Below are 19,523 nucleotides of genomic sequence, written 5' to 3'. Positions count from 1 at the left end.
TAGTGTTGTAAACTTCCGAATTCATCATGATACGTCTATCAGCAGTGATATCATTAATAAAAACTAGTAACCCAGCTCCACTTGCAGCCATACATGCTGACAGTGGCCTCCACACCATTTGACAGATAATATTGTAAGTTTCAGATAATGAACCTCTTTCACCACGTCTGCCTTCCCATTATTGTGGTAGAAGTTAATCTTGGTTTAATCTTTCCAGTGTTTTTTCTATTCTTTTTTCATTACTGGACAGGTGCTTGTCAAACCAAATCTGGCCATCATGTTCTGGATTGTAGACTTTGACAATAATACACCTTCCTCCATGTCTAGATGTTTTTAACGGCATATCCTGGCCAGCACAAAGAGTACTACAATCACCCGCTTTAGTCATTTTCTGTGGTCTTTCATTTCTTCTGGGGTTGCTGAGCTGGCTGGTGCATTCCTTCTTCTTAAGAATGAACTGTTGATTTGGCCACTCCTTCAGTTTTTGCTGTCTCTAGAATAGTTTTATTTTGATTTTACAGCCCAATGATGTCCTCCTACACTTGTATCTAGATCTCTTTGGACTTTGTTTGAAAGTTGCAGCGAACAGCTACCAAATGCAGTTCAGTTCAAGCTCGTGAAGATGCATTTCTGGTGTGTCCATGACACTATGCAATGCATTATAGACCTCAGCTTTGGCGTCCCAACACACCAAGTGTTCTCTTTACGTTTTTATCTTACCACTGAAAAGTCATATGTTCAAGGCCAATTTTGTTTCCAAATATGTTGTGTGTCACAGAAAATACAACAATATGGTTTAATACAGCATGCCTCCAGAAGTGGGGGGAAAGTACCATTAATGTAATCTAGAACAAGGACTAATGCATTTAAAACATCACCCCTGACCCCCTTTAGAGTAATAAGCCTTCTTATTGAGGATATACAGTTCATGTATGTTCATGTAATTTTAAAAAAAAATCACTGCCGATTTTATACTGTATGTGTTAAAACTGTACATCACTGTTTACGTAAAAACGAAGAAACTTAAGAATCCAGTTCTGTTCTGTTCACGAAGCTACTCCCAATGTTTTACATTCATTTTTGTAAAAGGAAAACATCAAGGCCCAAAGACTGAAATAATGGGAGCAGACTACCACGAAGCCAAGACAGTGATAATAATATATAGCTCTTCGACACAAATTAATTACAGAGTGAAGTTCATACGAGCTATTTTTATGTTGCTGGTAACTACACCGCTCTTGGTCCAAGTCAGACGATTTTGTTCTGTTTACTGCTATGGCAGCAGTCAGGCATGAAGAACTGCTTTTGCTAATCGTGCTACTCACTTCTGGCTAAAATGTCAACCGCCTATCATAAAGAAAACAGACCAAGGCCCTGACTCACTGATCTTTGTGTTTTTTACTTCAACGGTGCGTTAGCTGCCGAAGCTAGCAGCCGAAGTTAGCTAGCAAACAGGCAGCTAACGTATTTCCTGACAACACGGTAAGAGTTGCAGCAGGCAAATATCAACGACAGCAGATTTTTAAAAATGTATCAAAGACTAGGCGAGCTTGTTATAAAGCAGAATAAAAATTCCCTATTCGGATAGTCGTCTACCTTAGCCCGGTATCTAGCTAGCTAGCTGAGAAAGCCTTGTTTTTGAGTGAGCAACCTTACCGTGTCGGCTGCTGCGGACTCGGTGGGGGTGACAGAGCCAACAGCGTGCAAAAACAATCCCATTTTAAGACCCGAACATTCGCCTCTCATTCCTCCAAAGGGGGCTCTGACTACAACAGAAACATAGGCATGCAAAACACTTGTTTTCATAAACTGTGTTCGACTATCTTTAAGTATTTCTCGGCCCGTATCGCGTTGCGAGGCCGCTGTAAGCACCGCCTCCTTTGCTTATTGGGCATTACAAAAAAACGATGCTAACGCAACTGGTTGCTGTCGGTGCCACTGACTGATACAGCTGTTATACAAGCCGTTCCCTAGCTCAGGCACTCCGCTTCGGTCAGCTGGGTGTGGCGTGGTCACCTCTATAAGTTGCATGTGCGCAACGTGATGGGCGTTCGGTGCCGTGGATCATAACTGGTTTTGCGGATTGACCAGCGATTGGACAGTCCCAGCCAGATGGTCTGGCCAATCACTAATCGGTGCGTCTCCCGTGCATGGGGTTGTTATGATCCTGGGTTAACGTCTCAGTTTCGTGGGAACATACCTTCGGAACAGCCAAGTTCTTCTCAACAGCAAAATAAAAACGTCTGTGTTTTTGTTAGTCGTTTCCTTTATTTGGCCTTTTTGAAGTGATAAAAGTGATGGGAGAGAGGTTCTACGTTGTAACAAAGTTCAAAAACTCTACAACACTTAACTAGTGAATACTCTAACCAGGACTTCTTAGTTCTAAAATAAATAAATATATATGTTAAAGAAAGAAAGACAGACAAACAAGTCGTGTAATCTTTTATTACATTCTGTTATCATCTGTAATATTTAAAAAAAATACTTAAAACATTCAACATCCTCCTGACATGAACTGAAGGTCACTTCACTCACTTAGTGGCACTTATCCCACATTTTTTTCTGAATTTACAAGCCTCTAAAACCTCTTCTGCCAGTATTAGATCACCGTTGTTGTTTAAATTTCACACTTTTAAGTTACCACTGCCACCTCACACCAAAAATCACTCCTGGTTCAAACAAGAATATTCAATTTTGTGCAGTAGCCACAGACATTTTGGAGCTAAACACAGGCAACAAACAAGCTTTAGCTTTTTATAAGTTTGGACTACCACTATTCTTTAATTTGCAAAATATGAATTAGCATCCAAGTCAAATAGGGCTCTTGTATAATCTAAGGACCTGTAAAATATACTTAAAATTGTTTGAGTCCAATAATCATTATTCCTTATCATCATAATTATTTTTCTATAAAACCATAAGCTAATCGTCAAATCATCACCAGTCCCTTTCATGGGGATCTCTGTAGGGTATGTCCAAAAGGCTAAAAACATCCTTCTCTGTCAGTGTGGGAAGTGGAGTGCCACCATGCACCTTCAGACTTCCTTGACGTACCACATCTTTGTTCAGTGAGTGCTCTGATAGGCTCATTCTTTTTGTCTTTGCCAAGGCTCTCATTGAACGGTTAAAGTGTGCCGAACCAGTGAAATACATCAGAGCACAAGCAAACTCATTGTAGGGCACTATGATGATATCCAGCCTGCGATGGCGTTGGTCATGCCCCAGCAAACGACACACACCCATGTATTTCTTCTGCTCACCGTTCTCCTCGTGGCTCACCAGGTCATCAGTTAAAAACCCTTAAAGTAAACAGGTCAGAAATAAAGAGATTTTTATTTAAATAAATAAATAAATAAATAAAATACATGCTTAAGTTTTTCCCATCAACAAAAATGATGCTTACCACTGTCACGGAGTGTCTGTAAGACTTTAGTAAAAATGCCCCTGTGGGACCTGCCATCAGGGTGAGATATAAGTACATCAACATCTCCACATGTGGCTTTTCCCCGACGATAGGAGCCACATGCTATTGCCACTAGGCCAGGGTCGATGGCTTGTGCAGCATCCCTCACCTGCACATGCATGGAAAAGACCGTTAATAAAGCACAAACACTGTTACCTGCAAAAACATTCCACTTCTTATTGGCATGCTGATATTTTTGTGTGTTGTTTTTTTCACATTTGCTTGTTTTTGTATGTTTACTGGCACAAAAAGAAAGTTTTTACCTGTTCCCAGCCAAATGCTGGGAGGTAGCCTTGCTAAGGCATCGCATATAATTTTGACAAGCTCAAGGGAGCACACATGCTTTAGCCATCTATCTAATATGCACGCTCTATCTGGCAGCTTTGTAGGAAAAAGAAAATCTAAGTAATACAATATGAAAACAACTAGCGTTGTACTTAACGCTCTGGAGCGAACAGGTATCTGGCTAACTTAAGATGCAGCAAGTTTAAGGATTTACTTTTCCCCTTTGGGATGCTCTACTTCGTGAAAAGGCAGTCTGGTTTTTCCATCATCAAGCAGTCAAGGAAAGCTGACACAAGCTTTTTCCTTCTTCAGACCCTCTTTCTACATTTCTGATGGTTAAAGAAGCAAATCTTATTCAGATATCTCAACTCTGTTTAAACTTGACTAAACATATTAGAGTGGTGAAAGAAATAAAGATATTTCAGTCATCATCACTAAATTATACATGCTCTTAATGTGACAGATGAAGATGCATTACCACTTTTTCTATGGCTCCTGCTTCTTCTCTGGGCATTCGGTCTAGAAAGTCATTGTAGTGCTTGAGTCCTATTTTCTGAGTGTTTGTCAGGTGGGCTTTTGTATGGATATCCTCCAAAGTACGAAATCCCTGAAAGGCAAAATGACATTTTTAAGAAAAAAACTGTTATGTTGGCATTTGCTTACTGATTTTTAAAAATTCTAATTATTAATAAAATTAGAATAAACTAGAATAAAATTAAAGACATTCACAGCCAAGAATGAAAGTGGCTTGAGATTCAGTGTTTCCTGGAACCTTGTTCCGGTAAAACTGATTCATGAGTCATTAAATCTGATATTATTTTGAAGCCTGGCACACCTTCCAGCTGAAGTCATGGAAGCAGATAAGCCATCACATGGTCTCACCTGGATACAACTGTTTTTTCCCCCTCAGTCAGATCAAAATGCTGTAGTTTAGTAAACGTATTAGCGGTAAGCAAGATAGTGAACAACAGTTGCATTCAGTTGTTTTGATAAAGAAGAAACTTCAAACTTACAGGCAATGTCAGAATACATGTTAGATCAGACAGTGGATCTAAATACGATGTGTCCTTGAGGCTATCTGTTATTTCCTATTTAAATATCACTTCATTTATTTAATATTTGTGGATTGCTGGCTGAATCCAGAAAGAACGGTTAACCTCGGTGCCACAGCAGCATGCAGCTTGTCCACAAAGAAAATAAGCTCACAATTGAATCTATGACTTATTTCTTAGTAACTAATTTCAACCCACTGTACTGTTACATCAGAGTTTAGGATGAACCCACTTGAATTCCTAGTCACAGCTGTACCTTTAATAAATATCGTATGGAGGAGTAAAATGATACGGATTTCATTTGACTGAAGCTGCTAATTATACAGAGTCCAGAGTATAGCCAGGGAGAATTTTTAAAAGAACTTTGGCGTAGTAAAACTGACATCTCATAATTGAGTAATTTTACAGTTTAGAAAACCCAATAATGGTATAACAATACATATTGTAGCTCACATTTTCACCAGAATTTGTTATTTTATTAACAGATTTATGAGAAAATGCAATGACTGTGTTGTTGAAAAATAAATTCCAAAGCTCTTTGTAGACAAACTGTCTAATGGCAACACTGTTTTTACATTATCTTAAATCTTCTGTAGTTCTGCACTGCAATCAGTCAATATGTGCAGCAATACCAGTGCGGCAGAAATTTTAGCACCATATCAGTCAGGTTGTTTCATTTTTCAGGCTATAGCCCAAAATTTCAATCTTAAATGCCTTTCTGTTACCTTATATTTCATGAAATAGAAGTCAATATCATATCACTGTGTTGTAAAACATATTGTAAGACAGAAAAGACACAGACAACATAATTCACTAACAACTTTTTGTGCGGGGTACAATCTTTGTACTTCAATCTCCTATACTAATATGTGAGTTTTCACCTGTTGGTACCACAGTTGTGCAGTTTTAGTTCCAGCACCCCAGATGTTCATGAAAAGCTCCAGCACTGGCACAGCCTCACCGATGTGATCAAGCTTCCGCAAATGACCGCTCTCCATAATCTCTTCAATTTTGTCAGCCATGCGTTTTCCTATTCCTGGGATCTGACAAGCTTCCTGAGACCAATGGGAAAAAATGTCATTAAAAAAAAAAAAAAAAAAAAAAAAAAGAAGATAAAACTTACAGTACACAATGACATATGCAGGTAATCAGCAATTTAAACATTGCATTTAAAGTATCTGGGTAAGGCTACCTGATATGATGTAACGGGTTTATGGTAGCTTTTCAGTGCGTTGACAGCCTTGGAGTAGCCCAGCGCCCTCCACTTGTCCCCCTGATGCGTGTAGGCCTTGGCCAGCAATTCAAGTTTGTCTGTGATGTGCTTGTTGAAGTTATTACTTTTGGACTGAGAGGACTGGGCACAGACCCACTTCCCCGATACTGGCTTCTGAGCAGCAGTATCTGGACCAAGGGAGAGGCTGGGGCCAGGAGTCTCCTCTTTGGGGTGCTGGCCAGTGATGAGAGCTTCCAGATCACTCTGAGAGACGCCGTCTTCTTCTCCCCGCACTTCCTCTTTGCTGTCTGGGACTGTCTGAGGGCAGGATGTAATGTTAAATAACTGTTTCTGTTTCTTGCGTTTGGGGTCTAAACTTTTTCCCCTGACTGCTCCAAATGATTACTAACTGAAAGACTGAAATGCACCAAGAAGCTGCAAAACAATGTTTTCAACATGATCTGGAAGTTTACCATTTCTGTGTTCTCCTCTTGATCAGTCACTGGCTCGATCAGAGTTTCTGCATCAGGTTTGATATTTAGTGACTCTTTTTTAATTTCTTCGTGCTTTGTTTCAGAGTCACTAAGTGGATAGAACATAAAATGTCATTACAATACAAAGCTTAAAACATATATTACTGTCAACGAGGTAAATGTAAAGTACAAATAAGCCGATACACATTTTCTAATGTTTGTGAGAATATCTTGGGATATTCATGCAGCAGGAGTACAATTTTACCTTTAACTTTCAAAGAAAGCATTTTTAGATCACAAACCTCTTGGGTGAAAGAAGGCTGTAGCTGGCTATATCTAGCAGCTGTTTCTCACTAATGCACAAGCTCAGCCAGGTACATTTTACCAGTTGGACTCCAGAGGGCATACAATTTACTTTCAGCAGGCGCAGAGCCCTTTCGCTGTCCACGTTGTCGTCCACAACAACATGAGTGACACCGGGACACAGTGAACTCTCTGTTCGTCCCCCATTCTGCTGAATTTGTCTTTGGAAAATCTGGCATCTGGCATTTCCTATTCCAGCAGGCAGAAGGTACACCGTCACTCCATTAAAAGTGTTTCCTGAGGCAGAAAATGTTAAAACAATCCCAGTAAACAAATATTTTGCATTCTGGCACAGTATTCATTTCTTTCTTAATGTAATGCAGCCTTATTTATATTTTTTCTATGTTGTGCTCCATTTAAAAAATAATAATAAAAAAATCACTCTTTCTGTAATGTGGACGCATGCGTGCAAACACTGTAACCACCTGTGACATCACAGTCATCTGCTGTCTTCTTCAGTGGGGGTGCATCCTTCCCCTGTAGCACTTTTGCCCTTTTGACTTTAGAAAAAGCTTTCATGATACCATGACGAGGCTCCATCTTTTCTGGTGATAGGAGGAGCAAGTGGCCTGTGACGTAAGAGAGAATTATAACACTGCAGTCTAAAGCTGGGAAACAAACACATACAGTATTTGGAAAAAAAGTAAAGTAAAATAATTTTAACAGTGATTCAGTCCAGTTTGCTGACATGAGAAAATGGACTTAATTTAGTGTGTGGAAATGTCAAGTAATTTATTGTCCCCTTAACATGTCCTTTAGTGGAATGTATAACCCATCTAAAAATGTTGCAATTATGAGAGACATTAAAGTAATTTTCTAATATTTTGAATTTAACAGCAATTTTAGAGCAATTAGTTTGATGGTACACATTTCACAAAGCCTGCTGTCTGAGTTATCAGTACTGGCATTTATAAAAGCCAATAAATGATCATTTCAGAAGAAGACACTTTAAAAGCACCCTTCACTCATGAGTGATGATAGTGTGTCGTTTGTTCTCCAGAGGACACTCTGCAACTTCCTCGTTGACAGCACACTTGTTTGGAATCCCACAAACAACAACCCTTTAGAGTCAGGCAGAGTGTATACTGCACATAACTACACAAAAATGTTAGGGAAATCTATTCAGATTTTCATGTGTCTGAAAGAAAACAAATATTGCTTCATATAACAGGATGCAGAAATTTTAAATCTTATTCTGGTCAGAACTTTTTGTTAAAGAAATCTTAATGATGCATTGGTGTGTGAGACACATTTAAAGGGTTACGCTTAAGGGTTTGGTAGGATGAACTTTCAGCTATGTAGCAGTTTAATAGCATTATAATCTCACATAGATTTTGTACAGTACAATGCTTCACTCTGAAATGCAAAGTAGCATATAATACTCCAGTGAGAAGACATCTGTGCCCCAGTACTTTGTCGCGTTACACTACTGCTATTTGACTGGTGTTTCAATTTTCTTAACCCCTACTACGAAAATAAATTTTTCTTACAGTTACTGCTTTAAAACTACTCTCTGTACAATGGATACTCTTGACAGATAGTCTGCAAACCGTACACTATCTTTAGCTGAAGCTGACGTTAGCAATAGCCAAGAAATCAGTATTTAGATTATTACAATTGTAGTATTATCTCAATATATATAAACTAAATAAAAAAAATCTAAAGTTTCCCTGCATAAGTGCATGTTTAAAGTTGTTTTAAACGCTTGAAACTCTAATGTTTTGGATCTTACCCCTGATCGCATGGAACCATACATACAGGAACGTCAAAAGACGGACAACGTTCAATTTAAACGTTTTACTTCCGGTTCATCGAGTATTTAAATTTTGTTAAAATGTATCATAATCCCCGAAGTGACATATTATGTTTTGATTGAAAAAAATAATTGATTCCAGTAAATTCATTGATAATTTTTGACCTATTATATAAATACTTTTGTAATTTGCTTAATGTACTTATCGCGGTTGCTTTGGTTACGGGTTGAATCCGGAAGTGGCTCTATAGAAACATTTGTTTGAAACATGGCTGTGCAGAGCTGGAGTGATATCCTAAAATCGTCAAAGAAAACGGCTTTAATACATGATGGTAAGTGCAAGAAGTAAAATGTGTTTTTAATACAGAGACCTGTTTTTCTCGTTCCCCCAGAATTACTTTCATTTTAAGCATTTTAACTCAGTCATCTCAACTTCGCACACAGCGGTACCGCTAACATGTAATATAAGTAGGTAACAAGAGGTGGTACAGATGGTATTGAACTCCATTGAGGTTGTTTTTGCTTTAAAATTACAAGAAATGGGTGTCTTTTTAGTAAAACAGCTAGGCTCCAAATTGTAAAAAATTAAGATAATATGTCCAAAGTAAATATGTGCTTTTCTCTAGATGTCAACGGCAAGCTAGTCAGGCATTTGCACTGCGCACATTGTTACTTCTCTTTCTTAAGTGAGTTCACAGGCTTGACTATTTAAGCCTGTTGTTCTTATTTGTAAATTACGGTTTGATCCTAAATTTGTAAGGAAAATATACACACACCGGATACTTCCCCTTACCCCCTTACTGGCAGAACTGCCTCAATTCTTCATGCCACAGATTACATAAAGTGCTAAAAGCAGTTCTTAAAGATCTGGGTCCATATTTACATGAGAGCATCGCACAGTTGTGCAGTTTTGCTGACTGCACATCCATGAGGTTCTATCACATCCCTTAGGTGGTCTATTGGACTGAGATCTGGTCACTGTAAAAGCCATTTTAGTACAGTGAACTCATTATCACGTTCAAGAAACCAATATGAGATTACCTGAGGTTTATGACATGATGTGTTATCCTGCTGGAAACAGACATCAGAGGATGCAGCATTGTTACAAAGAGATGGACACGGTCAGCAACAACAGTCTGCTTTTAAATGATGCTCAGTTGGTACCAAAGGGCCCAAAGTATACAAGGAAAATATCCCCTACAACATTACCCCACCACCTGCAGCACAAACCGTTGATACAGGGCATGATGCTTCTATGCTTTCATGCGTTTGAACCCACATTCTGTTTCTGTTATCCGAATTACACTGCCCTAATCTGAACCTCAATCCTCTCTTGTCCAATTTTTCTGAGTCTGTATGGATTGTAACCACAGTGTCTTGTTCTTACAAGAATGACATGCACCATGGTCTTCTGCAAGTTTCAACATGCTGTGTTCAGAGATGTTCTTCTGAATATGTTGGTCGTAACAAGTGGTCATTTGAGTTACTGTGACCTGCTTGGCTATTCTCTTCTAACCTCGGGCATCAACAAGCCATTTTAATGCTGAGAACTGCTGCTCACTGGATATTTTCTCTGGATTCTCTCTAAACCCTAGAAATGTATGTGTGAGAAAATCCCAGTAGATCAGCAGTTTGTGAAAATGCTCAGATCAGCCTGTCTGGCACAGATAACCGTGCGACTTTCAAGTCACTTAAATCACCTTTCTTCCTCATTGTGAAGCTAGGTTTGAACTTCAGCAACTCATCTTGACCATGTCTACATGCTTAAATACACCGAGCTGCTGCCATGTGATTAACTGATTGGATATTGACATTGAAAGGCAGGTGTACCTATGGAGTGGCCAGTGAGAGTATATTTTACATATATCATGACAATGATCAAAATTGGTGCTGGGTAAGGACTTAATTTAGTTGGGTTTGGCATGATTTCTGTTGTTGTAGTGAGTAGAGAGTAATTTGTTTACTAATACTTAGGAATTTGCCTGTATGTTGGCTGAATGTCGGTATCTGTTGATATTGGTTCTTTTGACTAAAAATCAGTATCACAAATCAGTGTGATGAAGAGCTGATTTTTTTTTTTTTAAAACAGGTCAATTATTTATTTAGATTTAATATATTGGTGTTCCTGGTACAATAGTTGGAAATAAATAATAAAGAATAAACAACAAAATAAACTGACTGAAAAACAAAGATCTAAATCAGCTATTGGGACAACTGTTTTGCAGCATTGGTATTTGCCTAGAGCTTTGCAATTGATGCATATCTGTTTATATGGCTCAAATTTGACTTCTTTTTTGTGCAGGAAAAAGGAAGATCCACTATCTCTTCACAGATGGAAAAGAAATGGCAGAAGAATATGACTTAAAAACAGATGAGCTCCTCGGTAAGCCACATGTTTTGAGTTATACACAGCTGAATGGTGTTAATTTCTACAGTTTCATGCATTGGATCAGTTTGTGTCTCATAAAGCATTTGATACATTTCAGTGAGAAAATGGCGCCATAAAAGCACGCTTGGAGTTCAGGGCTTGTGGCTGGTGGAGGTTGGGGAGCCCCTTGCAGGTCCTGTTGCATCTTTGGAGTCTGATATGATCAAAGAGAACAGCTCAAATGTAGGTGTTAACGTTTTAATTAGATCTCTACTTTTGACTTACATTTGTGAAGTTCGTCTTCATTTTGTTTGCGCAGCCCATATTCATGCGTAAAGACACAAAGACCAGCTTTCAGTGGAGGATCCGCAACCTTTCCTACCCCAAAGATGTTTTTAGTGTTTCAGTGGATCACTCTGAGAGATGCATCATCATCAAAACCTCAAACAAAAAGTAAATATGCATGAGAACACATCTGTGCACCTATTTCTGTTTTGTTCACTGGTTGCATTGAAGTCCCTGCATTCTCCCTATAGATGGCACTGTTTACAATACGTTTGTCCCGACAGTTCAGCTTTGTGACATCCTTCCCATGTCTTCCCAGGTATTACAAGAAGTTCAGTATTCCTGATCTCGACCGCAGTCAGCTACCATTAGACAACTCCGCGCTAAGTTTCACTCATGCCAACAACACTTTAATTGTTAGCGTAAGTTTTGCATACCAGCAATTGATATATATATATATATGTATGTATGTATGTATATATGTATGTATGTATGTATGTATGTATGTATGTATATGTGTGTGTGTGTGTGTGTGTGTATTTTATGCAATTTTATCATCAGTTTATGATAAAGTTAAAATTGCTCCAGCCCGAAGAGAATCTATTTAACGAGTACACCTGCACTGTTATTAAAAGAATATATATGTACAAAATATGTTTTTGTCCACACATTCAAAGAAAATGTATCTCTCTCTTTTGCAAAGAGACATAAGAACAGTTTCACTTTATTGTTTAAGCACTATATGCCAATCATGAGAGTGAAGAATTGTTTCTTTTCTTTTTTTATTTCCCACGTTTATTTTTCGTGCTCACAATAATTGCTTCTATCACTTTGTGTGTTCATTTTTTCAGACTTTTTTATGAAGACACTCAATAATATGCATAAATAAAATCTGTTATTATTATTTTTTCTCTGTTGTCCAGTACGAGAAACCCAAAGAGATCTTAACCCTTGAACAAGAGCTACTGAAGGAGCTGAAAAAGCTGAAGGGGAGTGCTGACGGGGACGTCGACTGCAAAACCCAATGAATTCTGCCTGTGGGAGCCAGGGAATAATTCTGGGTTGCATTTAGAGCAGAACCTCGCAGCATCATTTTCCAGTCACGTATGAGCTCTCATTTATTTCTTCTGTACTTAATCCCTTCATTAAGATTCACTGTGCCTTGTCCCTTAGCTTAATGTCTAATTGTCTTAATTAATTTGGTGGAATTATATGTCTGGAAATGTGTCCAGCCATTTATGTTTGATACAGTGATATTTAGTAAAATATATTATTAGTAGATTTAAAAACTTTGTGGTTTAATTTTTAACCCAAATTCTTTGGCTGACAAAAAATAATGTCAGAATCTGTTTTTGCTTCTTTTTACCAAACCTACTGTGGAGAAGTTTTGTTGGGGGGGTCACATAACCTACCGGCCTCCTTCCATTGATGTCCTTGTAAAACACTCAAAACACACAAGGCTTCATCCCTGTTCGTTCCGAGGTCACAGTTACGAGGACATCCCATTTGTGTTAAATGAATACCCTCATGTTCCTTGTATGTAGTGGGCCACCCTGAAAGCCATTACTGAAACTTGCGTTACCATTTCCCTTTACAAGAGAAGGCGATTCTGACTTAGTGGTCTATGTCCAAAGTGCCGTAGACATAAGTAAGAATTAGATGCAACTGTTTTTGCAGAGCTTTATTTCAAATTTCTATGAAATTTGTGTTTGTTTGTTTGTTTGTTTAACGTGAAGGAATGTGAAGCTGAGATTTTATATCTTTGAGAAACTGAAATGTTTGTGTATACTGTACGCTGAATGAGGTTTATTAAAGTTGGGTATTTCTCTATTTTTTTTTCTTTAATCCGAGTTCAATTAAAGAAAAATTGAAAAATTGTTGGCTGGTGAGGAATACTTAGACAGTGGACAACAAAAGAAGTAGTGTGTTTAAAGGAGACAATGGCATTTAAATATAGATTGTTTGAACCCTGTGATTCCTTGCATTTTTTACCACTTGTCCAAACCCAGAGAGCAAGTGCAGAAAGCAGAGACAAAACCACAGGTCTCTCTCTCTCACTATTGTGCTTTGTCTTCATCCAGATGGAAAGAACAAGAATATAAGAAAACATTTCAAAACCAGCTGGCCCTGTCGCTTTGTAAATTCTTGTGAGGGGCCTGACTGTCAAAATGACAAAAATAAATTCGTACGTAGCGTTTGATAGTTCGGTCTTGGTGCCAAATGTTGATTCTGATTATATTAAACATCATGAAGGTTTCTGCTGCTGAGTAGCGTTCATTTAGAAGTCTTAATTTTCTTTAATAATTAACTGTTCTCAGAGCTTCATCTACTGTCAAAACAAATTCCTGCAGCAGCTCACAGCTAACAAATTGGACATCCAGCTCCAACATTGTGGGAGCTCTGTTCAGGGTCTTCTTCCTCCCCTGTCATTTGGCCTCTGATGGTCATGCTCAGCTGCTTCTGGGAAGAGGGTTTCTTTCCTGCCTCCCTTTCATTGCCGAATGCCTATTCCCAGCCATTCCCCCTCTTTCAGTTGATGCCACAGTTTGCCACACAAGCCCTGGTGCTTTTTCTGCAACCCCTCAACTCCCTCTTCGCTGCCTCGCCACCTCCCCCCCTCAAAACCCCTTACCCCTCCCTGTGTGACTGGCTTCCTTTTTGATAACTGACCCCTCCTCGTGTTATTATTCGAACCCACTATTGTATAACATGCCCTTTTATATGAGGTTTCACAAAGGGCCCATTTGATCAGAGGGTTACGGTGTGCGATCGTGAGAAATGCAACTACATGGTGGTAACCTTTGTTTGGGCCAAAATGGTGGGCTGACCTCATCGCTTTTAATGCATAGCTTGGGCCATTCAGGCCCAAGTCTCACTTGCTGAGCACATTGAATTCAGTAGCCTGTCACAGATATTGCCTCTCAGTTATCTGGGTCTCCAGCTTGAAGAAGAAGGTGGAGAGAACTGCAGTTTTGGGGGGATACCAGCATCGCACGCTAGCTTTCCATCCCAATATAAACACACAAGAGAAAACCAGAGCAGCCTGTGATGTCGTTCTTTAGTGGTTTTAATATACACTCTACAATAAATATTTCCATCATTTGATGTAATTTACATTTTTACAGTAAAAATATATTTATATATGTAGAAAAAAAACAGGTTACATAGTCTCCAAAATGGCCTCATAAAGGCAAGATAGCATGTCAGCTGAAAGTCAGATGCTGTAACCACAGATAGCTGCCGTGTCTAGCTTCATTATACTCATTTAAACATTCTTTGTTGCTGAGCTGACTAACTTCTAACAAAGGGTTTTCATTCGTGAAATTATTGTTGAGCTCTCCTGTACTTTAAATGCCTCCTGATTTAATAAGAAAATAAGCGTTCTACAGTTTGTCTGAATTGGAAAAAAATCTAACAGATTAGATAGTCAATGTTTACATACAAGCCAGTACAAAAAACAACAAAAAATTATATATCGAATCCAAAAATGAGGCAAAAAGTGTATTGGCACTTGACAGGAAAAGTTAGTTTGCATGAAGCACATGGTTTTCTCTTGTAGTGGTTCTTCTGTGCTGGTTCATCCACGGTTCTCCCTCAGTGGTTTCAGTCCTCAGCGTCCCCCTGAGCGCTGGTGGTGGGAATGTTTAGTCCGCTTGTTGAAAGGGTGCGCGGGGACAGGGAGAGGAAGAACATCAAACGGTCTCTTCTCACTCAGCAAGTGCCCCCTGGGTAGACGCTTCATGAAGTGGGCCTCCCTCTGGTGTTGCTTGGTCTTGGAGGCCTTCCTGGGGCGGCCCTTGCGTGTAAAAGCCATGTACCAGCCCTCGTACTTGGCGTTCTGGAGTGCAGTGTAGTTGTTTTCCAGAACAATCTCGGTGAAGATGCAGTCCTTGCCTCGCCCTTTCCGCTGAGGAAAGAAAAAGACACGAGAAGCTGAGACACATTTGGACAATCTCCAGGAATCAGAAACACCATCTTTATTTCCAGACAATGAAATATCTCTCAAAACCAAATTTGTTCCAGCTTCGAATGAGTCTCAACAATGTATTGCCATAAGCTTGAAATCTGGAAAATACATTTCCAAGGAACACTTCACAATGTCGCTGTCGTCTTATGCAGCCACAGAACTATTATTTCCAGATTACCTTGCCGATCAACTTCCCCTTCTTGTTCATACATATGTAATATCCTGTCTTCACCCCTTTAATACGAATGCGACTTCCAAAAGAATCCGTCTCCACTTCCAGTTTAGCTGCATAGACAAAGAAAGCAAATACGTATAATGAGATGATACAGTCAGGTCACGGTGCAAGCATGCAGACAAACGACCTCTGCATTTCTTTTTTCTGTGTTTTTTTTTAATGCATGGTAGAAAGAATATGAAAATTTATCATCAGCATTAAAGAATATCAAAGTCTTCTAAAAAAAAAAAAAAATCATGACCAGTCTACTAAAGATGACATAAATTCTCTCTAAGCCCTTTTTTGTAATCCAGCAGCCACCTTTAACAAAGCATGCTAACCTTCCAAAATAGCATCAAATGATAGTGATTTTGTACGGCGTGATTGTTTTCGAATGTCTGTAAATGCTGTGCTGTGATGCAGCACAGACTGGGGATAAAGGAGAGAGTGAATACTGCGGTCAAAGACACAACCACCGAGCACAGAGCAACGGTCAGATTTGGGCCAGTTACAACAGTGACACCCACTTAGGATGTGTGGAGAGTGTATGCATGGCTGACTCTTGCTCTCTCTGTGAATGTGAGTCTAGGCAAAAGAAATTTAAAAGACAAAAGTGCACACAGGAGAGGACTGGAGAGGAAAAGGTATAAAGTGAAGATGCTGACTTCACCGCTCCTTGTAAACTGAGTCATACATTGAGTGTAAAGCAATGAAAATTCCTCATAAAACCAGCCTCCAAGTAGCAGGCATCATGCATTGAGAGGTGGATGGATGGTGGCGGTTGTGGTGGAAAGATGCCTAGACGCACCAAAATTTTGGTGACAGAAATTATGTTTCCTTTTAAGTTTAAGATCTTTTTTCCTCCAGTTAAATGTTAAGAAAAATGTCCCTGCTGAAGTCCATCATAACAGGTGTCACAGACTTTCTGCAACACCAACACACTAAGAAATAATTCATCTGCACGAGACATAAAAGATGGCAACACTGATGCCACTAACAATGTTTGCAACTGTGGCTTCTGTTTCTACTGGCTCAAACGGTTTTCCACAGGCGGCCAAAAATGACATAATTTATGCTGCTTTTCAACACCGTCCTGCGCGCCATTGAATTTAAACAATTCCGGTGTTTGTAAGGTGAACATGTTTCGTATTTTACTGTTTTCCTGAGGTTTAAAGGCACTGAAATGTAAGAAACGATGGCCTTTAACTGTCATGGGGTTTGACTGATCTGGCCATAACATACGGGCTTGAAGAAGTAAAGTCGCTCGATCATTTTAGAGACAATAAAAAGTGATTCCCCTGAACGGATTAACATATGTGCATCGTTTAACTACCTATTTATTACATAAACTACAGTGAGCCTAAATACATTATCGCATGCGTAAATTTGGAAAGGTTAATGGTTAAGTGAGACTATTCAGCAACTATTTAAAAATAAATCCCCAAAATATATAAATATATTTTTGTTTTTTTTAACTATAAGATTTAGTCCTCCCTGCTGGTCTTATTTAGCGATCACTTGTATCTAACCGTGTGCCGCTCCGTCTTCTCCGTTGGCGTTCACCCTCTTGTTGGCCAGGACCTGGACGTGTTTCCCGCTGGTGCGACTGTATAGCTGGTAGGTTCGGGTCAGCCTGCGGCTCATCCGGTCCGATAGCCGGCTCTGCTCGGTAACGTGGTGCTTGAAATTCGGAGGGGACTGCACGGTGTTCTGTCGAGAGAGAAAAACACCCCGAACACGTCAAGGCAAAATATTTATTTCACCTGTCTGGAAATAAAAAGCCCGTCAAGTCACTGAGCCAAGGCCCCTGCCAACAGTTCATCATAGCATTAGTCATTTTTAAATAAACCCAAAATTGGGTTATTTTGAGTCTTTTCGGAGATGCTTTCAAGAAACCTCGTGGATGACATTTCACTCTGTAGGTTGTTTTTTACCACCGTTGATCTTTCACCCCTTCATGACTTTCTCTTTTCCCCTCATTTCAGCCGTTCGCCGTCCACATGTGTTTTAACAATTACCTTTTAGGCTGGAGCTTACCGCTTTTCAAGATGTTTGAATTGTTGCCAATTGCCATAGCACTCATAATAAAATGTTTTCATTGTTATTGCAGCCTATTGGAGAGGTGGAGGGAGTGGGCTATAAGCTGCTAAGCACTGCGCCTTTGGTACCTGTTAAGTTTTGTTCAAATTAATTAGCCTATAGAACTTTATGCAGCGTTAGTGTATTTTTTTATTGAAGTGAAAGTGTGCGTTACCTGTGCGTAAAAGCAAAGCGCCGTGAACTGAAGTAACCTGCGGCAAAGACAAAATCAATTAAAAGCTTTAACTTGTTGCTCAGAATGTATGATTTACACAGAGAGCTACATGAAAAAAGATGTTTTACTTACAGATAACCTAACCTCGAAGTTCTCAGCCTCATCTTGTAATAGTTCAAATATTGCTTCATGAATACTCCACTGATTCGCTGCTGGAAGCTCTCGGAAATAAAGTTGCTCCTGAAGGGGATTTCAGCTCAGTTTTATCCCCCTCTTGTTACGCATAGAAAGTGATACCCGTGGCAATTAAGAGATCCAAAACTGTCAGGGTCCCATACAGGTACGGCATCTACGCTCCATTCTACTTATAGGATAGGGGGAAAAAATGGACGATTTAAAAGCGTTAATCCAAACTTTAAAGTCCCGAGAAAGCGTCGCTTTCACCAAACCACCTCCATTAAATCCTCTTTGTGACACTCAGTTGTTCAACAATGAAGATTTAAAGTAGAATGAATCCCACTTGACTTGCTTTGTCACCGCAGTGAAGAGTTTTAGTTTTACGCACAGATCTTTACGCACCAGCGATAAGATGCGTAGCCTACCGTGGGTTTCCTAAAAAGAAAGGTGATTCGATATGAAGGAAAACTAGTGAATGAATATCACGAATGCTAGCACCGCTCAGTTTGCTTAAAGTTTTCAAGCAATGTCACCACAACTGTCTTTCTATAAGATGCGCAGATAGTAAAGCTCCTGCTTCAACCTTCCTCCCACACGTGTATTTCTTGTGGTTGCCTCCAGTCCGCATACAGCATCTGTCTCCCTCTACATTTAAATACTTTAACTTGCGGGAAAGTCAATATCCTCGGTGAGAGCAGGCGGAGCGTTCAGCCTGGAGCCAAGTTGAAACCGAATACTTGTTAAGTTACTTAGCCTGCAACTATTTGGTTGCAAATCCATAAACACCGCATTCATCAATGAGTTGACTTTATAATTAAACACCTTATGAGATGAAATATAAACTAGATCCTGTCACGAAAAAAATCGGCTTATTTGCGGGTAAATTGGTAGACCTGATCTACAGAAATCTAATAAAAACAGGCCCTTCAAAATCTTTTAAACCAAGCGTTTAATCACAGTCTTACACATTAATCTTATTCACGCACATGTTTTGATCTTGCAGTCAGTGCACTTTGTTTTCTAAAAGCAGAAATGTCCCCTTGAAAAAAAAAATCCTTGGCATGTACTTAAGAAAAGCTACAGTTACATTAACCTATTCCCTGACTGCAGGTTAGAGGTTGTTTGGTGGTCCCTCAGGACACACCTCGATGTACTTTTTCATCCTACATATGTAAGTAATATGTATTCCATGTGAACGCATGACACAGAATGGTTTTCACATAACATCTAAAGCCTTTGCCATGGATACAAATGCTCTCTCACTCAAAATCACTCTTCCACAACTTTTCACAATCATGGTTTGATTTTGAGAAGTGTGTCCTGGCCCATGTGTGCTACTTGCAGAGGATAGTTTCATACACTACATCATGCACTTATATTGTAATTATTCTTTGTGACAGCAAAGCAGCAGCGTTTTCTTCAAGGGAAGATCACTGTTGCATAATTGTCTCATGGGTAAAATGGGAAACTTCAAACGCAGCTTTTCAAGTATAAAATCTACAACTGAACGAATGACCCCTTGCAATCTAACATATAAAATAAAATTAGGACTCATTTAATTTAAAAAAAAAATCAGATATATTTTTATATGTCATTCTTGCTGTCATGTAACTTTTGCCTGCCTTCAAAATTTAAGGAGGATTTTATATAAAAAAT

The 19,523-nt window shown here is 39.2% G+C and overlaps 4 protein-coding genes across 4 annotated transcripts in view; 1 reads left to right on the top strand and 3 right to left on the bottom strand.

Annotated features, from left to right (window-relative positions):
• Window positions 1-2,058, bottom strand: part of wbp1lb (WW domain binding protein 1-like b) — an 18,189-nt gene extending 16,131 nt beyond the window's left edge. Inside the window, exon 1 of the mRNA XM_005735761.1 lies at window positions 1,657-2,058. Within this exon, the coding sequence (XP_005735818.1) occupies window positions 1,657-1,806 (150 nt within the window). The 5' untranslated portion in view covers window positions 1,807-2,058. The remainder of the gene's footprint in view (window positions 1-1,656) is intronic.
• Window positions 2,059-2,429: 371 nt separating this feature from the next.
• On the bottom strand, window positions 2,430-8,636 carry poll (polymerase (DNA directed), lambda). The gene is made up of 9 exons (XM_005735760.1): window positions 8,582-8,636; window positions 7,275-7,418; window positions 6,789-7,086; window positions 6,487-6,595; window positions 5,993-6,331; window positions 5,682-5,855; window positions 4,227-4,355; window positions 3,404-3,572; window positions 2,430-3,299 (listed from the first exon to the last, which is right to left on the bottom strand). The coding sequence occupies exons 2-9, from the start codon at window positions 7,387-7,389 to the stop codon at window positions 2,938-2,940; spliced, it is 1,695 nt and encodes a 564-aa protein (XP_005735817.1). The 5' UTR covers window positions 7,390-7,418; window positions 8,582-8,636; the 3' UTR covers window positions 2,430-2,937.
• A 174-nt stretch (window positions 8,637-8,810) lies between these two features.
• On the top strand, window positions 8,811-13,221 carry dpcd (deleted in primary ciliary dyskinesia homolog (mouse)). Its single transcript, XM_005735759.2, has 6 exons — window positions 8,811-8,934; window positions 10,905-10,985; window positions 11,089-11,213; window positions 11,290-11,423; window positions 11,575-11,677; window positions 12,179-13,221. The coding sequence occupies exons 1-6, from the start codon at window positions 8,871-8,873 to the stop codon at window positions 12,281-12,283; spliced, it is 612 nt and encodes a 203-aa protein (XP_005735816.1). The 5' UTR covers window positions 8,811-8,870; the 3' UTR covers window positions 12,284-13,221.
• Window positions 13,222-14,420: 1,199 nt separating this feature from the next.
• On the bottom strand, window positions 14,421-18,496 carry fgf8b (fibroblast growth factor 8b). Its single transcript, XM_005735758.1, has 5 exons — window positions 17,823-18,496; window positions 17,691-17,727; window positions 16,966-17,146; window positions 15,401-15,507; window positions 14,421-15,162 (listed from the first exon to the last, which is right to left on the bottom strand). The coding sequence occupies exons 1-5, from the start codon at window positions 17,879-17,881 to the stop codon at window positions 14,866-14,868; spliced, it is 681 nt and encodes a 226-aa protein (XP_005735815.1). The 5' UTR covers window positions 17,882-18,496; the 3' UTR covers window positions 14,421-14,865.
• Between the last annotated feature and the right edge of the window lie 1,027 nt (window positions 18,497-19,523).

Source organism: Pundamilia nyererei, unplaced genomic scaffold (genome assembly GCF_000239375.1).
Source record: "Pundamilia nyererei isolate P.nyererei 1_Seehausen unplaced genomic scaffold, PunNye1.0 scaffold00065, whole genome shotgun sequence".
Classification (NCBI taxonomy): domain Eukaryota; kingdom Metazoa; phylum Chordata; class Actinopteri; order Cichliformes; family Cichlidae; genus Pundamilia; species Pundamilia nyererei.
This window is presented reverse-complemented; position numbering and strand designations above follow the sequence as displayed.

What these genes read in the sequence shown, in the direction of transcription:
- fgf8b (XM_005735758.1), bottom strand. Translation starts at nt 17,881, where the DNA reads ATGAAGCAATATTTGAACTATTACAAGATGAGGCTGAGAACTTCGAGG. An exon ending in CGCTTTGCTTTTACGCACAG is followed by an intron (nt 17,147 to 17,690) that starts GTAACGCACACT and finishes CTCTCTCGACAG; the next exon opens with AACACCGTGCAGTCCCCTCC. An exon ending in AGAAGACGGAGCGGCACACG is followed by an intron (nt 15,508 to 16,965) that starts GTTAGATACAAG and finishes TTGTCTATGCAG; the next exon opens with CTAAACTGGAAGTGGAGACG.
- poll (XM_005735760.1), bottom strand. Translation starts at nt 7,389, where the DNA reads ATGGAGCCTCGTCATGGTATCATGAAAGCTTTTTCTAAAGTCAAAAGG. An exon ending in AACCCGTTACATCATATCAG is followed by an intron (nt 5,856 to 5,992) that starts GTAGCCTTACCC and finishes CATTGGTCTCAG; the next exon opens with GAAGCTTGTCAGATCCCAGG. An exon ending in CACAACTGTGGTACCAACAG is followed by an intron (nt 4,356 to 5,681) that starts GTGAAAACTCAC and finishes TTTGCCTTTCAG; the next exon opens with GGATTTCGTACTTTGGAGGA.
- dpcd (XM_005735759.2), top strand. Translation starts at nt 8,871, where the DNA reads ATGGCTGTGCAGAGCTGGAGTGATATCCTAAAATCGTCAAAGAAAACG. An exon ending in AAAAACAGATGAGCTCCTCG is followed by an intron (nt 10,986 to 11,088) that starts GTAAGCCACATG and finishes GATACATTTCAG; the next exon opens with TGAGAAAATGGCGCCATAAA. An exon ending in ACAACACTTTAATTGTTAGC is followed by an intron (nt 11,678 to 12,178) that starts GTAAGTTTTGCA and finishes TCTGTTGTCCAG; the next exon opens with TACGAGAAACCCAAAGAGAT.